This window comes from Cyprinodon tularosa, unplaced genomic scaffold (genome assembly GCF_016077235.1).
Source record: "Cyprinodon tularosa strain WSP-4 unplaced genomic scaffold, ASM1607723v1 ctg362, whole genome shotgun sequence".
NCBI lineage: Eukaryota > Metazoa > Chordata > Actinopteri > Cyprinodontiformes > Cyprinodontidae > Cyprinodon > Cyprinodon tularosa.
Window position 1 is genome coordinate 408,659 of NW_024039077.1, and position 17,644 is coordinate 426,302.

The following is a 17,644-nucleotide window of genomic DNA, read 5'->3' on the forward strand; positions in this document are numbered from 1 at the left end:
CTTCTATTATATTATCTTCTATATTATTATATTCTGTTCTATTCTATTCTATCCTATTCTATTCTATATTATTCTATTCTATTATGTTCTATATTATTATATTATATTCTGTTCTATTAAATTCTGTTCTAGTCTATTCTCTGCTATTCTATTCTCTTCTATATTATTATATTCTGTTCTATTCTATTCTATCCTATTCTATATTATTCTATTCTATTATGCTCAATATTATTCTATTCTATTCTATTTTATATCCTAAGGGCTGTTTTAAAATCTGTTGTATATGTAATGCGCCAGCTTTCGCCACTAGGTGGCGCATGGTATTTCGTGTTTCGACATCAACTTATCAGATTCTTGTTTTTGTTTTTTTTATCTCATTAGGTCCCCTCCAACAGAAGACACTCTGTCAGTCCACGGACATTCACAGTGCCGCAGGTAAGACTGGAGTTCCTTTCCCTAACTTTTCCAGCATATAATCCAGGAATGTTGACAGATTAACAGTGCGGTGAAATCCGATGCCACTCTGCACATTATTTTGCTTTTTGCTCTCCATGCACTCTATCGATCTCTGAATGTTATCTCAGTCTTGCAACAAAACATGGCGGCATGAGAGTTTCCTCCTTTTGTCATCTTAAAAGAAAAGGAACTGTTGTGTCTAGCTTAGTTTCAGTTCTCGATACTTTTTAGGAAAACGTTTGAAACTTTCTACAAAGTACTTCTCTCGAAAACGTGACGTCATGTTTTAGGCTTTGACCTCTAATTACCTTTCTTAATTAATAACCTGCTGAATGTGATATATTTTAGTTGGTAGGTTTAAACTCACTTCATTAAATAAGTGTCTGTTAGAGAAGAAAGAGGTGAAAGACGAGCCTGTGATCTGCAGCTCCAGTATGGAACCACGTTGATGCCAAAATAATAATAAAAAAAAAAAAAAAAAAATATATATATATATATATATATATATATATATATATATTATATATAATATATATATATATATATTATATATATATATATATATATATATATATATATATATAATATATATATACTAATATTTAAAATTCTGGCCTTCTGACACCGTTTAAATAGTAAGTTGTGTTTGGCTTTGTTTAAAAATTAAAAAGAAAAATAAATAAATAAAAGAAAGTAGCAAAACACAATAAAATTTTCTGAAGGCTGATGATGTTGCAGAGTGGGGCTGCAAAGCAAACAGCTTTTGTTCTCCTTAACCCAAAGATGGATGACTGGGACAAACATGACTTAAGTCTGTTAAATGCATTTTGCATTCATATCTTGTCAAAAAGGGAATATTTTAGAAACTAAATCTACTGATGATTTGCACTCTTTGTTAAAAGCATCCTTGATGTTTTTCTTCTTTTTCTTAACTGCTGTTTTGTTGGCTCAGCTCTTGGATACCATCATATACAGGTGCTGGTCATAAAATTAGAATATCATGAAAAAGTAGATTGATTTCAGTAATTCCATTTAAAAAGTGAAACTTGTATATTATATTCATACATTACATACAAACTCATATATTTCAGATGTTTATTTTGTTTAATTTTGATGATTACAAATGACAACAAATGAAAATCTCAAATTCATCATATCAGAAAATTAGAATATTGTGAAAAGGTTCAAAATTGATGGCCCCTGGTGCCACACTCTAATTAGCTAATTAACTCAAACCACCTGCAAAAGCCTTTAAATGGTCTTTCAGTCTAGTTCTATAGGCTACACAATCATGGGGAAGACTGCTGACTTGACAGTTGTCCAAAAGACGACCATCGACACCTTGCACAAGGAGGGCAAGACACAAAAGGTCATCGCTAAAGAGGCTGGCTGTTCACAGAGCTCAGTGTCCAAGCACATTAATAGAGAGGCGAAGGGAAGGAAAAGATGTGGTCGAAAAAAGTGTACAAGCAAGAGAGATAACCGCACCCTGGAGAGGATTGTGAAACAAAACCCATTCAAAAATGTGGGGGAGATTCACAAAGAGTGGACTGCAGCTGGAGTGAGTGCTTCAAGAACCACCACACACAGACGTATGAAAGACATGGGTTTCTGCTGTCGCATTCCTTGTGTCAAGCCACTCTTGAACCACAGACAGCGTCAGAAGCGTCTTGCCTGGGCTAAAGAGAAACAGGACTGGACTGCTGGTGAGTGGTCCAAAGTCATGTTCTCTGATGAAAGTAAATTTTGCATTTCCTTTGGAAATCAAGGTCCCAGAGTCTGGAGGAAAAGAAGAGAGGCACTTCATCCACGTTGCTTGAAGTCCAGTGTAAAGTTTCCACAGTCAGTGATGGTTTGGGGTGCCATGTCATCTGCTGGTGTTGGTCCATTGTGTTTTCTGAGGTCCAGGGTCAACGCAGCCACATACCAGGAAGTTTTAGAGCACTTCATGCTTCCTGCAGCTGACCAACTTTTTGGAGATGCAGATTTCATTTTCCAACAGGACTTGGCACCTGCAAACAGTGCCAAAGCTACCAGTACCTGGTTGAAGGACCATGGTATCCCTGTTCTTAATTGGCCAGCAAACTCTCCTGACCTTAACCCCATAGAAAATCTATGGGGTATTGTGAAGAAGAAGATGCAATACACCAGACCCAACAATTCAGAAGAGCTAAAAGCCACTATTAGAGCAACCTGGGCTATCATAACACCTGAGCAGTGCCACAGACTGATCGACTCCATGCCACGCCGCATTGCTGCAGTAATACAGGCCAAAGGAGGCCCAACTAAATACTGAGTGCTGTACATGCTCATACTTTTCATGTTCATACTTTTCAGTTGGCCAACATTTCTATAAATCCTTTGTTTTTATTGGTCTTCAGTAATATTCTAATTTTCTGATATGATGAATTTGAGATTTTCATTTGTTGTCATTTGTAATCATCAAAATTAAACAAAATAAACATCTGAAATATATGAGTTTGTATGTAATGTATGAATATAATATACAAGTTTCACTTTTTAAATGGAATTACTGAAATCAATCTACTTTTTCATGATATTCTAATTTTATGACCAGCACCTGTACACTTCCAGCTTCAAAACAGCTAAAACACTGAGCTTAAGTTCCCATTGTGCTCTATGTGTGTAGAACAAAATAATTTGTATAAAAATAAATTAAGCTGATTGAATTTGCTTTTAAATGACTGACAATTCCTTAAGAAGCAAACGTATCTTAAGCTGATCTGGAATAAATATGCAAATTTATTTAACACAATTATTTGTTCATATTTATACTGTGTTCCAATGAATCAATTGTAAATAATATTACTTAATATTAATAATAATGATAACAATAATAATAATTAAAGTGACAGAGGAAATAGATAACAGGATTTAATTCCTACCTTAAGATGAATTGTGGAGGCCTTAAATTTAACAATTCTTAATGGATCCATAGCTCGGATATATATCTGGAGGTTAAATTGACTGAAATGTTATGTTCTGATGAAGAAAAAGAGTGGAAAAAATATAAAATGAGAGAAAAACAACAAACATGAATGGTGCTTTTAAAGAAACGGCTTATTTGAATACTTGAAATACATTACAAGAAAAAAAAACGGCGAAAATTTTGACTTTAAAGCAACAAAAAATAAAGGTACTTCCTCTGTAGGTTAGCGGATCCAGATTGGTAAATAAAATCTAAATAGAGATGTTTTAGCAGAGTTATCGCAGACCTAAGTGTGACACAAGCATCCGGGTTAGCGGAAACAGTTTAGAACCAATCAGATGATGCAAAAAAGTGTTTTTTATAACGATTATACGGCAGCCAGCTGTTAAAATTAGAAAAAAAATATTTCTTTTGGGACATTATAAAGAGCATAATGAAAACGCAGCTGAGCCCTTCAGCATGATGGACCCGCCTCCTGTGCTGTAATTGGTCATCAGCTTTATCAGCCTGAATTACCTCCTGTTTAATTCAGTTTGGCTGGTAACGCCAGGAAATTGTTAAACCTATCCAAGACTTTTCCTGTGCCCATGTGCTTTAGACAATAATTAATCGTTTTAGCAAAAGAAAACTCCATTTGGGTTTGGTTTGAAGAAAAAAAATCTTTTAGGGAAACTGTTTTATTCTCACTGGTAAGTAAAGCGGACCAGGTGTAGGCTTTTAAACGTATACTATGCAACCGGTGTTGATTTTCCAGCGAGGCTCCCCCCAGATGGCGAAAGTAAAAGTGCACTGTCGTAAATATGCTCAGCTGTTCTCCTGGTTTCTCCGTCAAGCCGGGCGCGGTTGTTTTGAGCTTAGCAGACAGGCGAACGCGATGAATCACCATGTCTCTAAGTGACTATTTTGTTCCGATTTTCGAGTTTGAAAATTTAGCATGTTTCCGACATGGGCTTTCGCTGTTTTCTCGCTGGTTCCGCCATAGTAACTGCACAAATATTGCCACTGCACTAGCAACTAGCATGCCTTTCACTGGGGGCGTGTAGCAGTTCTCGCCGTAAAGCAAGACCGACTCTTGCGATGCACGAGACTTCTGAGCCTGTGGGTGCGGGCCGAGGGCTCCTGCAATTGCAAGTACGGTATTTCCCCTACAGACCACCAGGGCGGCCGAGAAAACCTTTGTTCGACCTGAAATGACTCGTTTAATCATCCAAAACGTTATGGAACACATTAACTGAAAAATGTTGCATAGTATGCCTTTAAAGAGTTCTTGAGAACCTTATTGGAGTTCATGGCATTATTGACCATTTAAAATACAAGGATTTATGGACGAAAATATTTGGCCTCTAAACCAGACTTAAAATCCTTTGGTTGGGGATGAAGAGAGAACCCAAGAATCAGTCTGATGTAGGGCTTAAACAGTCATTGGATTAATCATTATTAGTCAATTATTGAAATATTGATCAACTAATTAATCGTCAAGTGGAGTATAGAGACTCCAAAATATGGCATTAGCTTAAAGACCAACCACCTCCGAGAAGTAATTACACTAAAACAGTTTGCATTCAAGAGAAAATAATTTTTGTCTGTCAATATGCTCTATCTAGAAGTCTTCAAGTGGCAGAGTTAGCTGAATTTGGATAAAATCAATTATTAATATTAATTAGTTGCAGCCCTGATATTGATCCATAGAGAGCTTGAAACCAAAAAACGCAGAATAAGCAGATATTATGCCATAGCTTATGTGTTATAATCTTTAAGATGAAAGCAATTGCAATATAAGCTTCATTTATTATATTAAATTATCATAAAATTGTCTTACATGTATTCAGGGGTCATATGAAGGTGTCTACAAATGACCATAAGATCAAAACAAACTGGACAAAATGGAAAACCGCACTGGTCTGATGGCACTTCTCTCTCTAAAACCAATTCAGATCAAATAGTTTCTAAAGAGCTCTTGGGCCAACCAGATTGGTTCTGTTGCCGGTTCAGACGTTGGGTAATTTTGTTTTTTCTGTCTTAGCTGCTGAAAAAGCTGCTCCGGCTCTGAAAAACGATTTTAGAAAAACATCAGATTTGAAGCACATGCTGAAATAAAAGGCAGCTGCAAGCACAGAATCTGGATGATAAATCAACTATCTGAATAAAAAAGAAACTCAGTCTGTCTAATCTGCTCACTAAAGGATGGTGCAATCAAATGTGAGGTTTAATTGCACCGTGAAGGGCATATCTGCTAGCTAATCTGATAGGCTTCTTAAACCCTGAACAGTATGCACCTTGAATGTCAGTATTTGCTGGAAAGTTGGGCAAGACCTGTATTTACTTCATTTTTTAAATTGCCCCTTTACATTTTTCTTATTTTTTAAGCCTTTTAGTTGCAATAATACATTTTTTTTAGATTATCAAATAAAATGTATATCAGAAAAATAACTTGAGTTTAAACAGATTTTATCGAAGGAGCTTTCTGGACCAGGTTGGGCCATTTTCCATTGATTTAGGGAAATTTTTACCTGTTCTTACCAGAATGCAAGAATTTATCCACATTGGATGGTTTCTCGAACATGAAGACTCTCTTCAAGTCTCTCCAATCACACCAGGAATCATCAAAATTGTGTCCCTTCTGTATGATTTTATCGCAGGGGTAGAACATGTCACCCATGTTTTGGGGACTTTTACTGACAGCAAATGGTCAAATAAAATACACCACTATTAAAACAGACTGGGTCCATATGTCCGCATTGGTTTTGGCCTTAGATCTTTTTCATTGACTTAATTTTAGCCCAGTCTTTTACGTGAATTAGCAAAATCATAAACGATTTTATATGTCATTCTGTTCTGTTTATACTTCTGACGCATAGCCTGTGCAACCGACAAATCTGTCTCTGCGCGCCACCACGCCCCCCGCGCAGAGGCTCTGCAACCGTCGTCGCGCACATCTTGACTACATGTCAGACAGTTGCAAACCCGCACAGACCTCAAGCAGAAGTGCGCAGACAAAAAGCAGCTGTGATTGGTTTTTGGTATAACTTTCTGGCTGTCTGTGTGGTCGCCCTTCTCGATTCGGTGCCTGGGCGCGTCATTTTTAGAAAGCCAAGGAATAAAAACAATGGATACTCTAGATCCATCTCCGTGTCCGTGATATCTTCCAGACGGGCCATTGTTGTTTTGGAAAATAAACACTCCAGGCGGTGCAGACGAAGAAGTTCTCGTGACCATCCGCCGAAGATCTTGCGAGTTCTCGAATAGGCTCTTTGCGCTTTGGCGGGAAACTACTGTCCATCCCTAGAAATTGCAGAACGACGGTGCAGAAGCATGCCAGCAAAACTGGTTCACAACAAGACACAAGCGAGTTGTAGAAGTATAATCCGCCCTTAAGTCATCAATGTGCCCTTGACTAGGATGACCAGTCATATGGAAGTCATATTTAAATGTCAAATCATTCTGGCTTAAATATGTTTATAAATGTATTCTTAATCAGACCATATGTCACAAAATTTTGAAAATTCCTATTTTCAAAAAAATCCTGTCTTAAAATCTGTTTTTTCCGTAATTTTATGCAGGCCAGTTATACGTCAGCCTGAACACCTAAATTCAGCCAATCATATATCAACGGTCATCTGTCAATCACATTTTTTCGGTCATAGCATCTTGATTCATATGTCGCAGCTAGTATACGCAACGGATGAAATAAGAAATAAAAATTATTTACTTTCCCATTGAGTTCCGTCCCAGTGTTCACGTTGATGGACGTCTGTGTCTCCGGCAGGCGTAGAGCTAACAGAACTGGCAGCGTTGCGAGGATAGGGCTCCAGCATGTACGGCTGGAAGCCTTCTACACCAAACCAAGCTTCTGCCGCCCTGGCGTCCTCTTCCACAACATCTTTGTCCCCGCTTTCCTCCTCTAAATAAAAAATGTATCCACGACTTCCGACACAAAACTCTGCATGTTTTATGCTGTCCATAGCATTCCTTGACAGTGTCGTTACTAAGTGCTAATTGGTCCCAATGTAATTTGCCATTGGGAAACTGCTAGTACTAAGTTGCTAACTGGTTAGCAAGATGCTTCCGACAAACCGGCCACAACCAAACATGCTGGCGAACCTTCCGCCACAACAATCCCGCCCCCTTGATAAATGACCAATCACATTCACTTTATTCACCTGTGTAAAGTCGGGCACTTCTTGGGAAAATTTCGGAAACGCAACGGTTGGAACAGCCGCTTCACTACGACTTTAACTGAGTTCCCTATAAAGTCCACTGTTAAGTCCCTGCTGTATATGGACACAGTAAGCTTGCATGAGCTATGAGAACAGCAAATTTGAAACGTGCACGAGGTCATGTGCATTGGATGGCGCACATGACCTGAAATATATATTTGTAAACATTAAACCGAAGCCAAGATTAATGAGTAAAGTTTGTTTTAAAAATGTAAGGAATAGAAAGTACAGATACTTGTGTGAAAGTGTAATGAGTAGAAGTCAGAAGTAGGAAGAAAATGAAGTAATGGAGTAAAGTATAGGTACCTAAAAACTACTTAAGGGACACCTCTGCTTTCAACCCACTCTGGTTCAAACTGCAAAGGTGCAACTTTTAGGTTTAGGCAAGACATAGATAGCACTACAGGACTTAGCAGACGTAAATTATCCAGAATGCATTGCAATGCAAACAACATGGCGATGTTTGTGTGGAAATAACTAAAGCTTAGAGTAGTTTAACTTTAATTTTTAGATTTCAAAAAAATATTTCTAAAAGTTTTTTGTTTTTTTTACAGCTTGCTCCTGTTGATGTACAGGAACTAATAAGAACAACCGTTTAAATTACAGACATGTTCCTGTATCTTCTTGGCCTGGTCGTCCTCTTCTACCTGTTCCGTTGGATCAGAGAGGTGCCCAGGGTGGGCGATAAGGCCAGCAAGTATGTGTACGTCACAGGCTGCGACAGCGGCTTCGGGAACCTCCTGGCTCGCCATCTGGACAAGTTGGGCTTCCGAGTGATCGCTGGATGTTACACCGAAAAGGGAGAGGAGGGACTGAGGAAGGCCTGCTCTGACAAACTCATCACAACTCACCTAGATGTTACCTCCAAGGAGAGCTTGGCCAAAGTTGCTGCCATGATTAAGGACAAAGTGGGAGAGCGCGGTGAGTTGGGTTATAGATGGACAGCTATGCATCAGCAAATATTAATTTGTGCACTGAGTTTGTGCATACTTTACAATTTCTACTTAAAATCTGCATTCTTATTTTGAGTTGTACATTAAATTTGTGTCTTTTCAGGTCTTTGGGCTGTGGTGAACAATGCAGGTATTGCTGTTCCTTCCGGCCCGTGCGATTGGCATACCCTTGACGATTACAAGTTAATGCTGGAGGTGAACCTGAACGGAGTGATCGGCTCCACACTAAGCGTCCTGCCTTTGATAAAGAAGGCCAGGGGCCGAGTGGTGAATGTCGCAAGCGTGTTTGGGAGAATCTGTGTCACTGGGGGCCCATACCCTGTCTCAAAGTTCGGAGTTGAGGCATTCAACGATAGTCTCCGGTGAAATATTAACCCGTGTTATGACTAATCTGCCAATGTAGGCCTACTACATGCTTTCTGGTTTTGAATACAAATGCATTCCTCTCAGGTTCACCATGGCTCCGTTTGGTGTCAAAGTCCTCTGCATTGAGCCAGGGTTCTTCAAAACCAGTGTCACAGACAGCCAAATCCACATCAAAAATGCAGAAACGCTGTGGGCCAGACTGCCGCAGGACGTCAAAGACGACTACGGGGTTGACTACATCGGAAAAAGTAACCAGAAATCTTCCACATATTTCTACCATTCTCAACGTATTTGCTTAATTTGATTATTTTTGTTTTTCTAGCAAAAGAGGTGATAAAAGAAAAGGTTGCCCAGATGAGTGACGGTGATCTGATGAAGGTGGTGAGCTGCATGGAACACGCCGTGTCCGCTGTCTGGCCGCGCAAGCGCTACTCCCCCGGTTGGGACGCCAAGTTTTTCTGGCTGCCGCTGTCGTACATGCCAACATGCGTGGTTGACTACATCTTCCTGAAGACTGCCATTCCTATTGCCAAGAAGTTACAGTAACCCTCCAGCTGTGCATCTACTTCATGCAATACTCATTGTAATACTTTCGGGAGTCTGCTCACACGTTTTGAATTGTTTACTATAATGACAAGGCCAAACTTTAGTCTCAAGGACATTCTCAAGGCCACCTTATCCTCTGTTCAAAGAAAGCTCAGCATTGATGATAGCCAGGTGTTAAAGGTTAAGGAAAAGCAATAAAACACCCAGCCTACTTCTTATATCATTACTAATCAGGCTGCGGCAGGACTAACATCTCGTTTTCAGAAAGAATTTAAGCATTCTATATGCCCAGAATGGAAATCCGTTTTATAAAACCTGTGTTTATACAGTGGAATCAGACGAATACTAGAGCCTGATTATTTGATTTGAATTTTCTCAGACATTGATGGCCTCAAAGGCTACGTTCACACTGCAGCCTAAAGTGACCCAAATCTGATTTTTTTTTTTTTTTTTTGCTCATAGCGGCCCAACCCAGGCCACTTGGCTCTGTGGTCCTGAATCCGATATAATCTGATCTTTTCAAATGCAACCTGCATCTGAACGACCAGGTTGCATTTATTCAACCTGAACGCCATCAATACCCAACAATTGTCACTATTCCGGGTCTTTCTATGAAGAAGTGGCAAGAAAAAGAACCCTGGCAGACGATGATGCCGAGAGCAGTATTTATCTTTAACCATCCTGAAAAGATTGTGCGCTAGATGCCCTCCAGTACTACCATCCATGCTTACTTCCATAAACACAAAGGACGATAGCCTGTGAGGTCATTGCGTCCTCTACTGGGCCTGCAGGAGACTTGTGTTGTATGGCTGCAGTTCACACAGATCACATATTTGAATTTTGGGAAGGGCAACACAAAAAAAATTGAGAATTGAGCATCAAGACCTGCAGTGGGAACGTAGCCAAAGTCTTCCACTTGATTGACAGCATTTGATTCCAAGATCACTGCTGTTGTGCACCCTGGCACACATCTATTCTTTAGAAAGGAGCTTCAGTTAAGGGACAATAGTTTGTTTTGGGCATGGAAGGGTTGGATTTTAATCTTTAGCAGCCTTCCAAGATTAGATACAACTGATATCACCGTTGGGCAAGAGCAATTTTACATAAGTTGAAAGGGAGCATCTTTACCCTAAGACCGCATCACTCTTTAGTTTAAAGCCTTCCTAGAAGACCTGTCATTTTTATACAAACGTCTCCCTCCACCTGAAGGTTTGGTGTTTAAAAATGGACCAAATGTCCTTCAGGAAAAGTAACTTTGCTTCTTTTAAGTTTAAGTGGTGTAAATTCAGCGTTTTGAAATGGCAATGAAAGCTCAATAAATGCTTTGTGGATTAAAACAGGCAATCATGTAGTCTACTTGCTGTATCACTCTTAATATTTGCTTTTGAGTTTCGACACTTTGCTTCAAGTATTTCATAATACCTAGTTACACTAAACCTCTTAAAACATGTATAATGCTGTTCATTTTACAAATAAGTTGCCTCCTCCCAATGTTTCCTAAGCATTATCCCTCTAAGCTGTAGTACCACCATGTGAAGTGACCACCTTTAAAGTTGGAGACAATCAAGTTTCTAATTGTCGTTTTATTTCCAAACATAATCTGCAACACATTTCAAATAACAGCTCAAGTACGCCATCTTGTGGTCGGGGTAGAGGACAACCATTTTATGAGATTCCTCACTAGGGACAGAGCTCTATTACAATAAAGCTTATGAAATATGCATTTGACAAGTCTGTTTGTGTAAAGACAGCGATTTATTCCATCTTTCTCTGGAAACATTAAATAGAACTTTCTTCAGGATGACATGACAGGTACATTTGTATGTTGACATGTTTTACAAACCAAGTGCTCCTAACCACAGGACCCTCCCCCTCTCTAATCAGAATGTTTAGGTGTTTATGAGTGCTCCTCAGCCAGCTTCTCAGCTTTCTGGACCACTTCCTCAATGGGACCAACCATGTAGAAGGCCTGCTCAGGCAGATGATCATACTCTCCTAGAACAACAAAAGAGAAGGGTTATTTTGACGTATTAAGATCTTGAGGACAAACTGTGGACAGTTCTAAGAATTTTCCTGAACTTGCCTCCAAGGATGCTCTTGAAGCCCTTGATGGTTTCTTTGAGGGGCACCAGTTTGCCCAAGTGACCTGTGAAGACCTCAGCCACCTGGAAGGGCTGGGACAGGAAACGCTGGATCTTACGTGCGCGGGCCACAGTCAGTTTGTCTTCCTCAGACAGCTCATCCATACCCAGGATGGCGATGATGTCCTGAAGGGACTTGTAGTCCTGCAAGAAGAGAAACCGGTTACTGTAAGAAAAATTTAGAAGTAATAAATTTAAAATAAAAAATCCATTCCCCAACCTGGAGGATCTTCTGCACACCACGGGCGACGTCGTAATGCTCGGCTCCTACAATGTTGGGATCCATGATACGGGAGGTGGAGTCCAGAGGGTCGACAGCGGGGTAGATGCCCAACTCTGCGATGGCACGGGACAATACAGTGGTGGCATCCAAGTGAGCGAAGGTGGTGGCTGGAGCGGGGTCAGTCAAGTCATCAGCAGGCACGTAGATAGCCTGGAGAGAAAAAAGTATAAATGTCAAAGACGGTTCAGCAAACAACTCGAGGATCCACAATATTTTTATTAAGGAATTCAATTTACGGCTGTAGACACTCAATTCTATTTAAGAATAATCTCAGTTGCCTCCTAAATGTGCATGATGGAACCTGCTGCTGACTGCATTTTTTAGGCTTAAGCTCTGACCAAGTATTTAGACACCGTTTATACTATGACTTAGCATCACTTTTACATTTGGAGTCAAGCAGTTATATTTCTCAAGCCAGTCAGTTATTGAGAACATGGGAAAGAACTCCATGCATGTTGCAGTTTTACACATAACGCAGTTCTTTCCCTTAACATACATGAACGTCCTTTGTACAGAGGGCTTTACCTTGGAGTAGACAGGACTCAACTTGTCTTTGTGTTAAGACACCACTATCTGCCAAGTGTCTGCCATTTTTTTTACATGTTTATAAAGGATAACATTTTCTGTAGAGATTTTCCTCAGTTCCTAAAAGTAAAAATTTGTTGCACCTTTTTCCTTAGCTAGTGTAGGACATACCAACTAATTTGATTCAAATTGTATTTTATTTTTTTGCCCTTTAGTAAATAATTATACATTGCAATTTAAACAACGTTTTACAATTCAAGAAATAAAAGGTCAACATCTTCTATGAAGTAGCATGACTCAAATATGCCTGGTTGTTCAGATCGTTGGTTGCTGCTATTATAAAAGTTCTTGGTGCAGCGTTTTTAGCAGCCATATTCTGAATGCTATCTAAAGTTGACTCAGTTTTGTATTTTTTTTTATTTTTACACAATGAAAATCATTTTATAGTGTGTATAATTAGCAACGTATGAACAAATCAGGCCCCATGCTATATCGTTGTCCTCCACTAGAGGGCAGAGGATAAGTACAAACCAATCTTCAAAAAAGTAAACTTTGCAGAATTACTTGCAACAAAGACATTGTGCTGCTAAAACCGTACCTGCACAGATGTGATTGAACCCTTCTTGGTGGTGGTGATCCTCTCCTGCATGGTACCCATGTCAGTGGCCAGAGTGGGCTGGTAACCCACAGCAGAGGGGATACGACCCAGCAGGGCAGACACCTGAGAGGGCATGGGGTCAATTTAATTGGAATATTTGGAGTTAAAATCCACATTTACTGTTAATTTATTAAGCGTTGCAGACCTCTGAGCCAGCCTGTGTGAAGCGGAAGATGTTGTCGATGAAAAGAAGCACATCCTGACCCTCCTGGTCACGGAAGTACTCGGCCACAGTCAGTCCAGTCAAAGCCACTCTGGCACGGGCACCTGGGGGCTCGTTCATCTGTCCGTACACCAGCGCCACCTACAGGGGAAGGCAACAACATTAGGAAACCCTCCTAAGAATACCACCATGTCAAGGACACCATTTCTAAAAGGATCCTGCCAAACCCAACCTTGGAGGTGGTGTCCTTCAGGTTGATGACACCAGACTCAATCATCTCGTGATACAAGTCATTTCCCTCACGGGTACGCTCCCCCACACCGGCGAACACGGAGTAACCACCGTGGGCCTTGGCCACATTGTTGATCAGCTCCATGATCAACACAGTCTTTCCTACGCCGGCTCCACCGAACAGGCCTGGGAGAAACAAAGAAAAGTGTTTCTATGCTGCAGAGCAATGCAGGAATGGAGCATTAGCTTAGCATCAACAGGACAGTCCAGTGGGTTTTCTTTGTGCGATTCCATTCATCGACTAACAGTCAAAATTTTTCCTTGTGACACAAGTTTCTGGGAATTTAAAATAACCAAACCTTGCTTTTAAAAACATGAGCAGGATATAATTGAAGTGGTTATTTTGATCCTGCAAACCACTATCACATGTACAAGGTCCTGGTTTAAAAAAAAAAAAAAACCTCTATGATTTAGAATCACAATTCAATTCCTGACAATGTTTTTTATAAATAAAGTTATCCCAACATAAAAAAAAATAGCTTATGGATTTAGATAAAGAAATCAAGAGATTGATTAAACTGAACCTGTATGACAAGTGGGTTCAGTCTGGATTTTAGCACCAAAGTCTAATCAAACCTTTAAATTGAATTAAAAAAAATAATCACTTGTGGATCATGCTGGGCAGTCTACAATCAACACATATATCCATAAGGTTTTATTTTCAGTTGTTCAATAATCACCCTAATGAGATCAGGTAGGCTATATAGCCTGTACAGCTTCTTTAATACGAGTCTACAGCCAAGTAAACGAAAGAATCAAAAAACGCTTCCCAATTTCAAACGGACATGGTTCTGCAACAAAGCAGAGTGCAGAACGGATGCAAAAAACTCATTTCACTGGTTGATGTGCAACACAGAAGTTGTCCCGTTGCAGAAAATCTGGAATTTGTGATCCTCCCAAACCGTGTATCTGGATCAGATTGATCCAAACCAACATCGCTCATGAAAACCTGAAGATTACTCGATCCTGGATCCCAAAGGAAAGGATGAGAAAATGCTCAATTTCATCCAGATTAAACTTTGAAAAACAAGGCCAAATTGCCGATTCCCTCCCTTGAATTTATCTGTTAGCTATTAAGCTAGCATGTCAACATCTAAAAAGCTCATAGTAGATATGCACTCAAATCAGCTGGTAAATGAGAGCGATTTCCAGCAACTGTGAGGTAGAAATAAAGAACCCGTTTTTGAAGCGTCTCTAGATTTGAGGTGTCCAGTTATCTGTTCTTTAGAAGTTGTTTTATTGGACAACGAAAGGTTTGTTGCATTTCATCATGCCAATGCATACCGATTTTTCCTCCCTTGGCATAAGGGGCCAGCAGATCCACCACCTTAATGCCAGTCACCAGGATCTCCTGCTCCACGCTCATGTCTGTGAATTCAGGAGCCTCAGCATGGATAGGTGCAGTCCTAGGAAGCAAAGATTTAAACATTTTAATTTCCAAGACAAGGACGTTGTTTTGAACAGGTTTATTTAAACATGCATTTGTTATTTAGACGCACTGTTTGGTAGTAATGGGACCCCTTTCATCAATTGGCTCTCCGATCACATTCATAATCCTGCCCAGGGTCTCGGGGCCAACTGGGATTCTGATGGGGGCACCAGTATCCAGAACCTTCTGTCCACGAACCAGACCCTCAGTACCATCCATAGCGATGGTTCGCACTGTGCTCTCCCCTGTAAATGGAAGTTTGTTTAAGGTTATACTCCAGACGCTGGTGAATGTTCTCCATCATCCAGGTCATAGTAATTCCAAAAAAGTTAAAAGCAATCCACTGGACTTGGTTTCCAAGTTTGAAGAGGTTTTGCTTAAAGTATATGCTTAACCTTTAAAATCATATACAATTTCTTACCCACTGGAAAAATGTTAAAGCTATGGAATATGACAGAGTCAGATGATTGCAGTTTCTGTTGTCAAAAGTCTGAATCCACCCTGCATTTGTTTTGGTATGGTCTATTGTGTCTATTATGGGTGGAAGTTGAAAAAAATTATTTAAGGATTGGTCCATGAAGCTTGATGCATTTCTCTTATACTGGGAGAATTTATCAACAGTACTGACTTAAGTTTATTTAACCATTGTACTTGGCCAAAGATTTATCTTTAAAGCCAAAAATAGATTTTCACTTAGTATTAATTTCTTTAAAACATTTAGCCTTTTTTAACTTTAAAAAAAGGCTATATGGCTGAAACCGATGAAGCCAGAAAATATAAAAACTGATGGGAAGTTCTCAAATGTTTATTCTGAAAAAGTAATTTGTGGACGAATGAATGGATAAATGAAAGTGAATGCGTGTGAGGGAGGCTTTTGGGTTGGTATATTATCTCTGTAAATGCATCCTGTGTTGTCATTTATGTTGATTTAATAAAATAAAAAATAAAACCTGGGACTCAACGCTATTCCTGACATTTTGAATTGAAAAAGCTTCCTGGATAGGAAGCAGAACGGAACTCAAACAAAGTCCAGTGGATTGCTTTAAATGTGTTTGGAAAGTTACAATCCAGATTTCTCACCAAGATGCTGAGCCACCTCCAGGACTAGCCTGGAGTCGCGGCCGGCGACCTCTAGGGCGTTCAGGATGGGAGGGAGGCCCTCATCGAACTGGACATCGACCACGGCGCCGATGACAGCCACGATGCGGCCGGTGGCGACGCTTGCAGCAGCCGCAGGAGCAGCAGCATAGTCTCTGCCTGTAAATGGAAACATCCAGAGTGCAGGTTAAACACCGTTACATGCTAAGATTATCTTTAGCTAGATTTTTTGCAGCACCACAACAATCTGATTATTAGGATTTAGCTAACTACAGCGCCTCATTGGGGAGGCAATGTTATGAATGACAAATGACTAAACAATTTCTGAAGCCAACTACTTTACAAAAACATGTTTTATATACATACAGCTCCTATTTGCTCATTCTAATATGTCTGTTTAACGTTGTCTTTTTTGCAGAGGATGGTGTAAGCTTGCTAACCTGCTAGCCTAGCAGCGCCCCATGTCATTTCACAAAGGTCATTTCTGATAACATTATGAACTGCACAGATTGTTGCTTTTTAATACAATAAAATAGTTCAAAATACATTAAGGGCAGCATAAGCGCTTTTTCTGTTTCCCAGTAGGTCAAAATAAAGTTAAAAATTGACCGTTTTATCACAGAGGCCTACACCGTCACCGGTAGGCTAGCCAGCGTGTTGCTAGCTCGAGCTAACGCTGCAGCTGCCCTCGCAGATTAAAATCCATTTTCTCGCGGTTTTCTCTCAAAATAATCGCCCGGCATGCAGGGGACTCACGCGAAAGAACGGCTGGGGATCCGACGAGGGCCTTCAGGGGCTGGACCCCAGGCTTGAGAGCCTGCAAAGCCCCGGTGCAACAGCGTCCCACAGCTCCTAACATGGTTAAAATGGCTGAAGGTGGAAGGAGACGGAGCGATTCGGGGCTTTATAAATCAGTGAGCGTCCGGGCGGACTGCGCATGCGCCGTTGGACTGGACATGCGCAGATGCGATGCACAGACAGCTGACATTACTCTGCCCTCCAGAGCTGCTGTCTGGAAGGAAATGTGACTAGCAAAACAAAAGGTTAAACATATACTTTATTTGCTCTTTTGGAAAGTAAGATAATAGATAGTAGATAAGGTTATTAAAAAAATAAAAAAGATACTTAGGTCTTAATGAGATGTTTAGTTGGGTATGAATGGGGAAGCAGATAGGAAAGCTATAAGATTAGTTTATATAAATCTAATTAGGTCTACAATTGATTATAGAAGTATAGTGTATGGATCAGCATCGGAGACGGTACTTAAAAAATTAGATATCATACACTATCAAGCATTGCGTTTGATAACTGAAGCAATTAGGACAACTTCAGCATCAGCTCTACAGGTGGAGGTGGGTGAAATGCCGTTTGCACTGAGAAGAATACAACTGTCATTAAATTACTGGGTTAATTTGCAAGGACACAATCCTACACAGGTAACTTTACATTCCTGCAGGGAGAAAGAAAGAGTTAATAATAAGTCATTTGTTTGGACAATTATTCAGAAAGCAACAGAATTAAGATTAAATCATTTAAATATTAGTAAAACAGTTCCATTATCAATAACA

The 17,644-nt window shown here is 39.9% G+C and overlaps 2 protein-coding genes across 2 annotated transcripts; one reads left to right on the top strand and one right to left on the bottom strand.

Annotated features, from left to right (window-relative positions):
- The first annotated feature begins 355 nt into the window (after positions 1-355).
- LOC119790388 (retinol dehydrogenase 7-like) lies at positions 356-9,673 on the top strand. Its single transcript, XM_038295930.1, has 5 exons — positions 356-435; positions 8,230-8,544; positions 8,680-8,938; positions 9,027-9,190; positions 9,265-9,673. Exons 2-5 carry the CDS (start codon positions 8,232-8,234, stop codon positions 9,486-9,488), a joined length of 960 nt encoding a protein of 319 aa, XP_038151858.1. The 5' UTR covers positions 356-435; positions 8,230-8,231; the 3' UTR covers positions 9,489-9,673.
- A 1,383-nt stretch (positions 9,674-11,056) lies between these two features.
- Positions 11,057-16,993, bottom strand: atp5f1b (ATP synthase F1 subunit beta). The gene is made up of 10 exons (XM_038295888.1): positions 16,833-16,993; positions 16,059-16,235; positions 15,049-15,223; positions 14,834-14,955; positions 13,491-13,675; positions 13,241-13,399; positions 13,036-13,158; positions 11,850-12,062; positions 11,572-11,773; positions 11,057-11,483 (listed from the first exon to the last, which is right to left on the bottom strand). Exons 1-10 carry the CDS (start codon positions 16,933-16,935, stop codon positions 11,386-11,388), a joined length of 1,557 nt encoding a protein of 518 aa, XP_038151816.1. The 5' UTR covers positions 16,936-16,993; the 3' UTR covers positions 11,057-11,385.
- Positions 16,994-17,644: the final 651 nt, after the last annotated feature.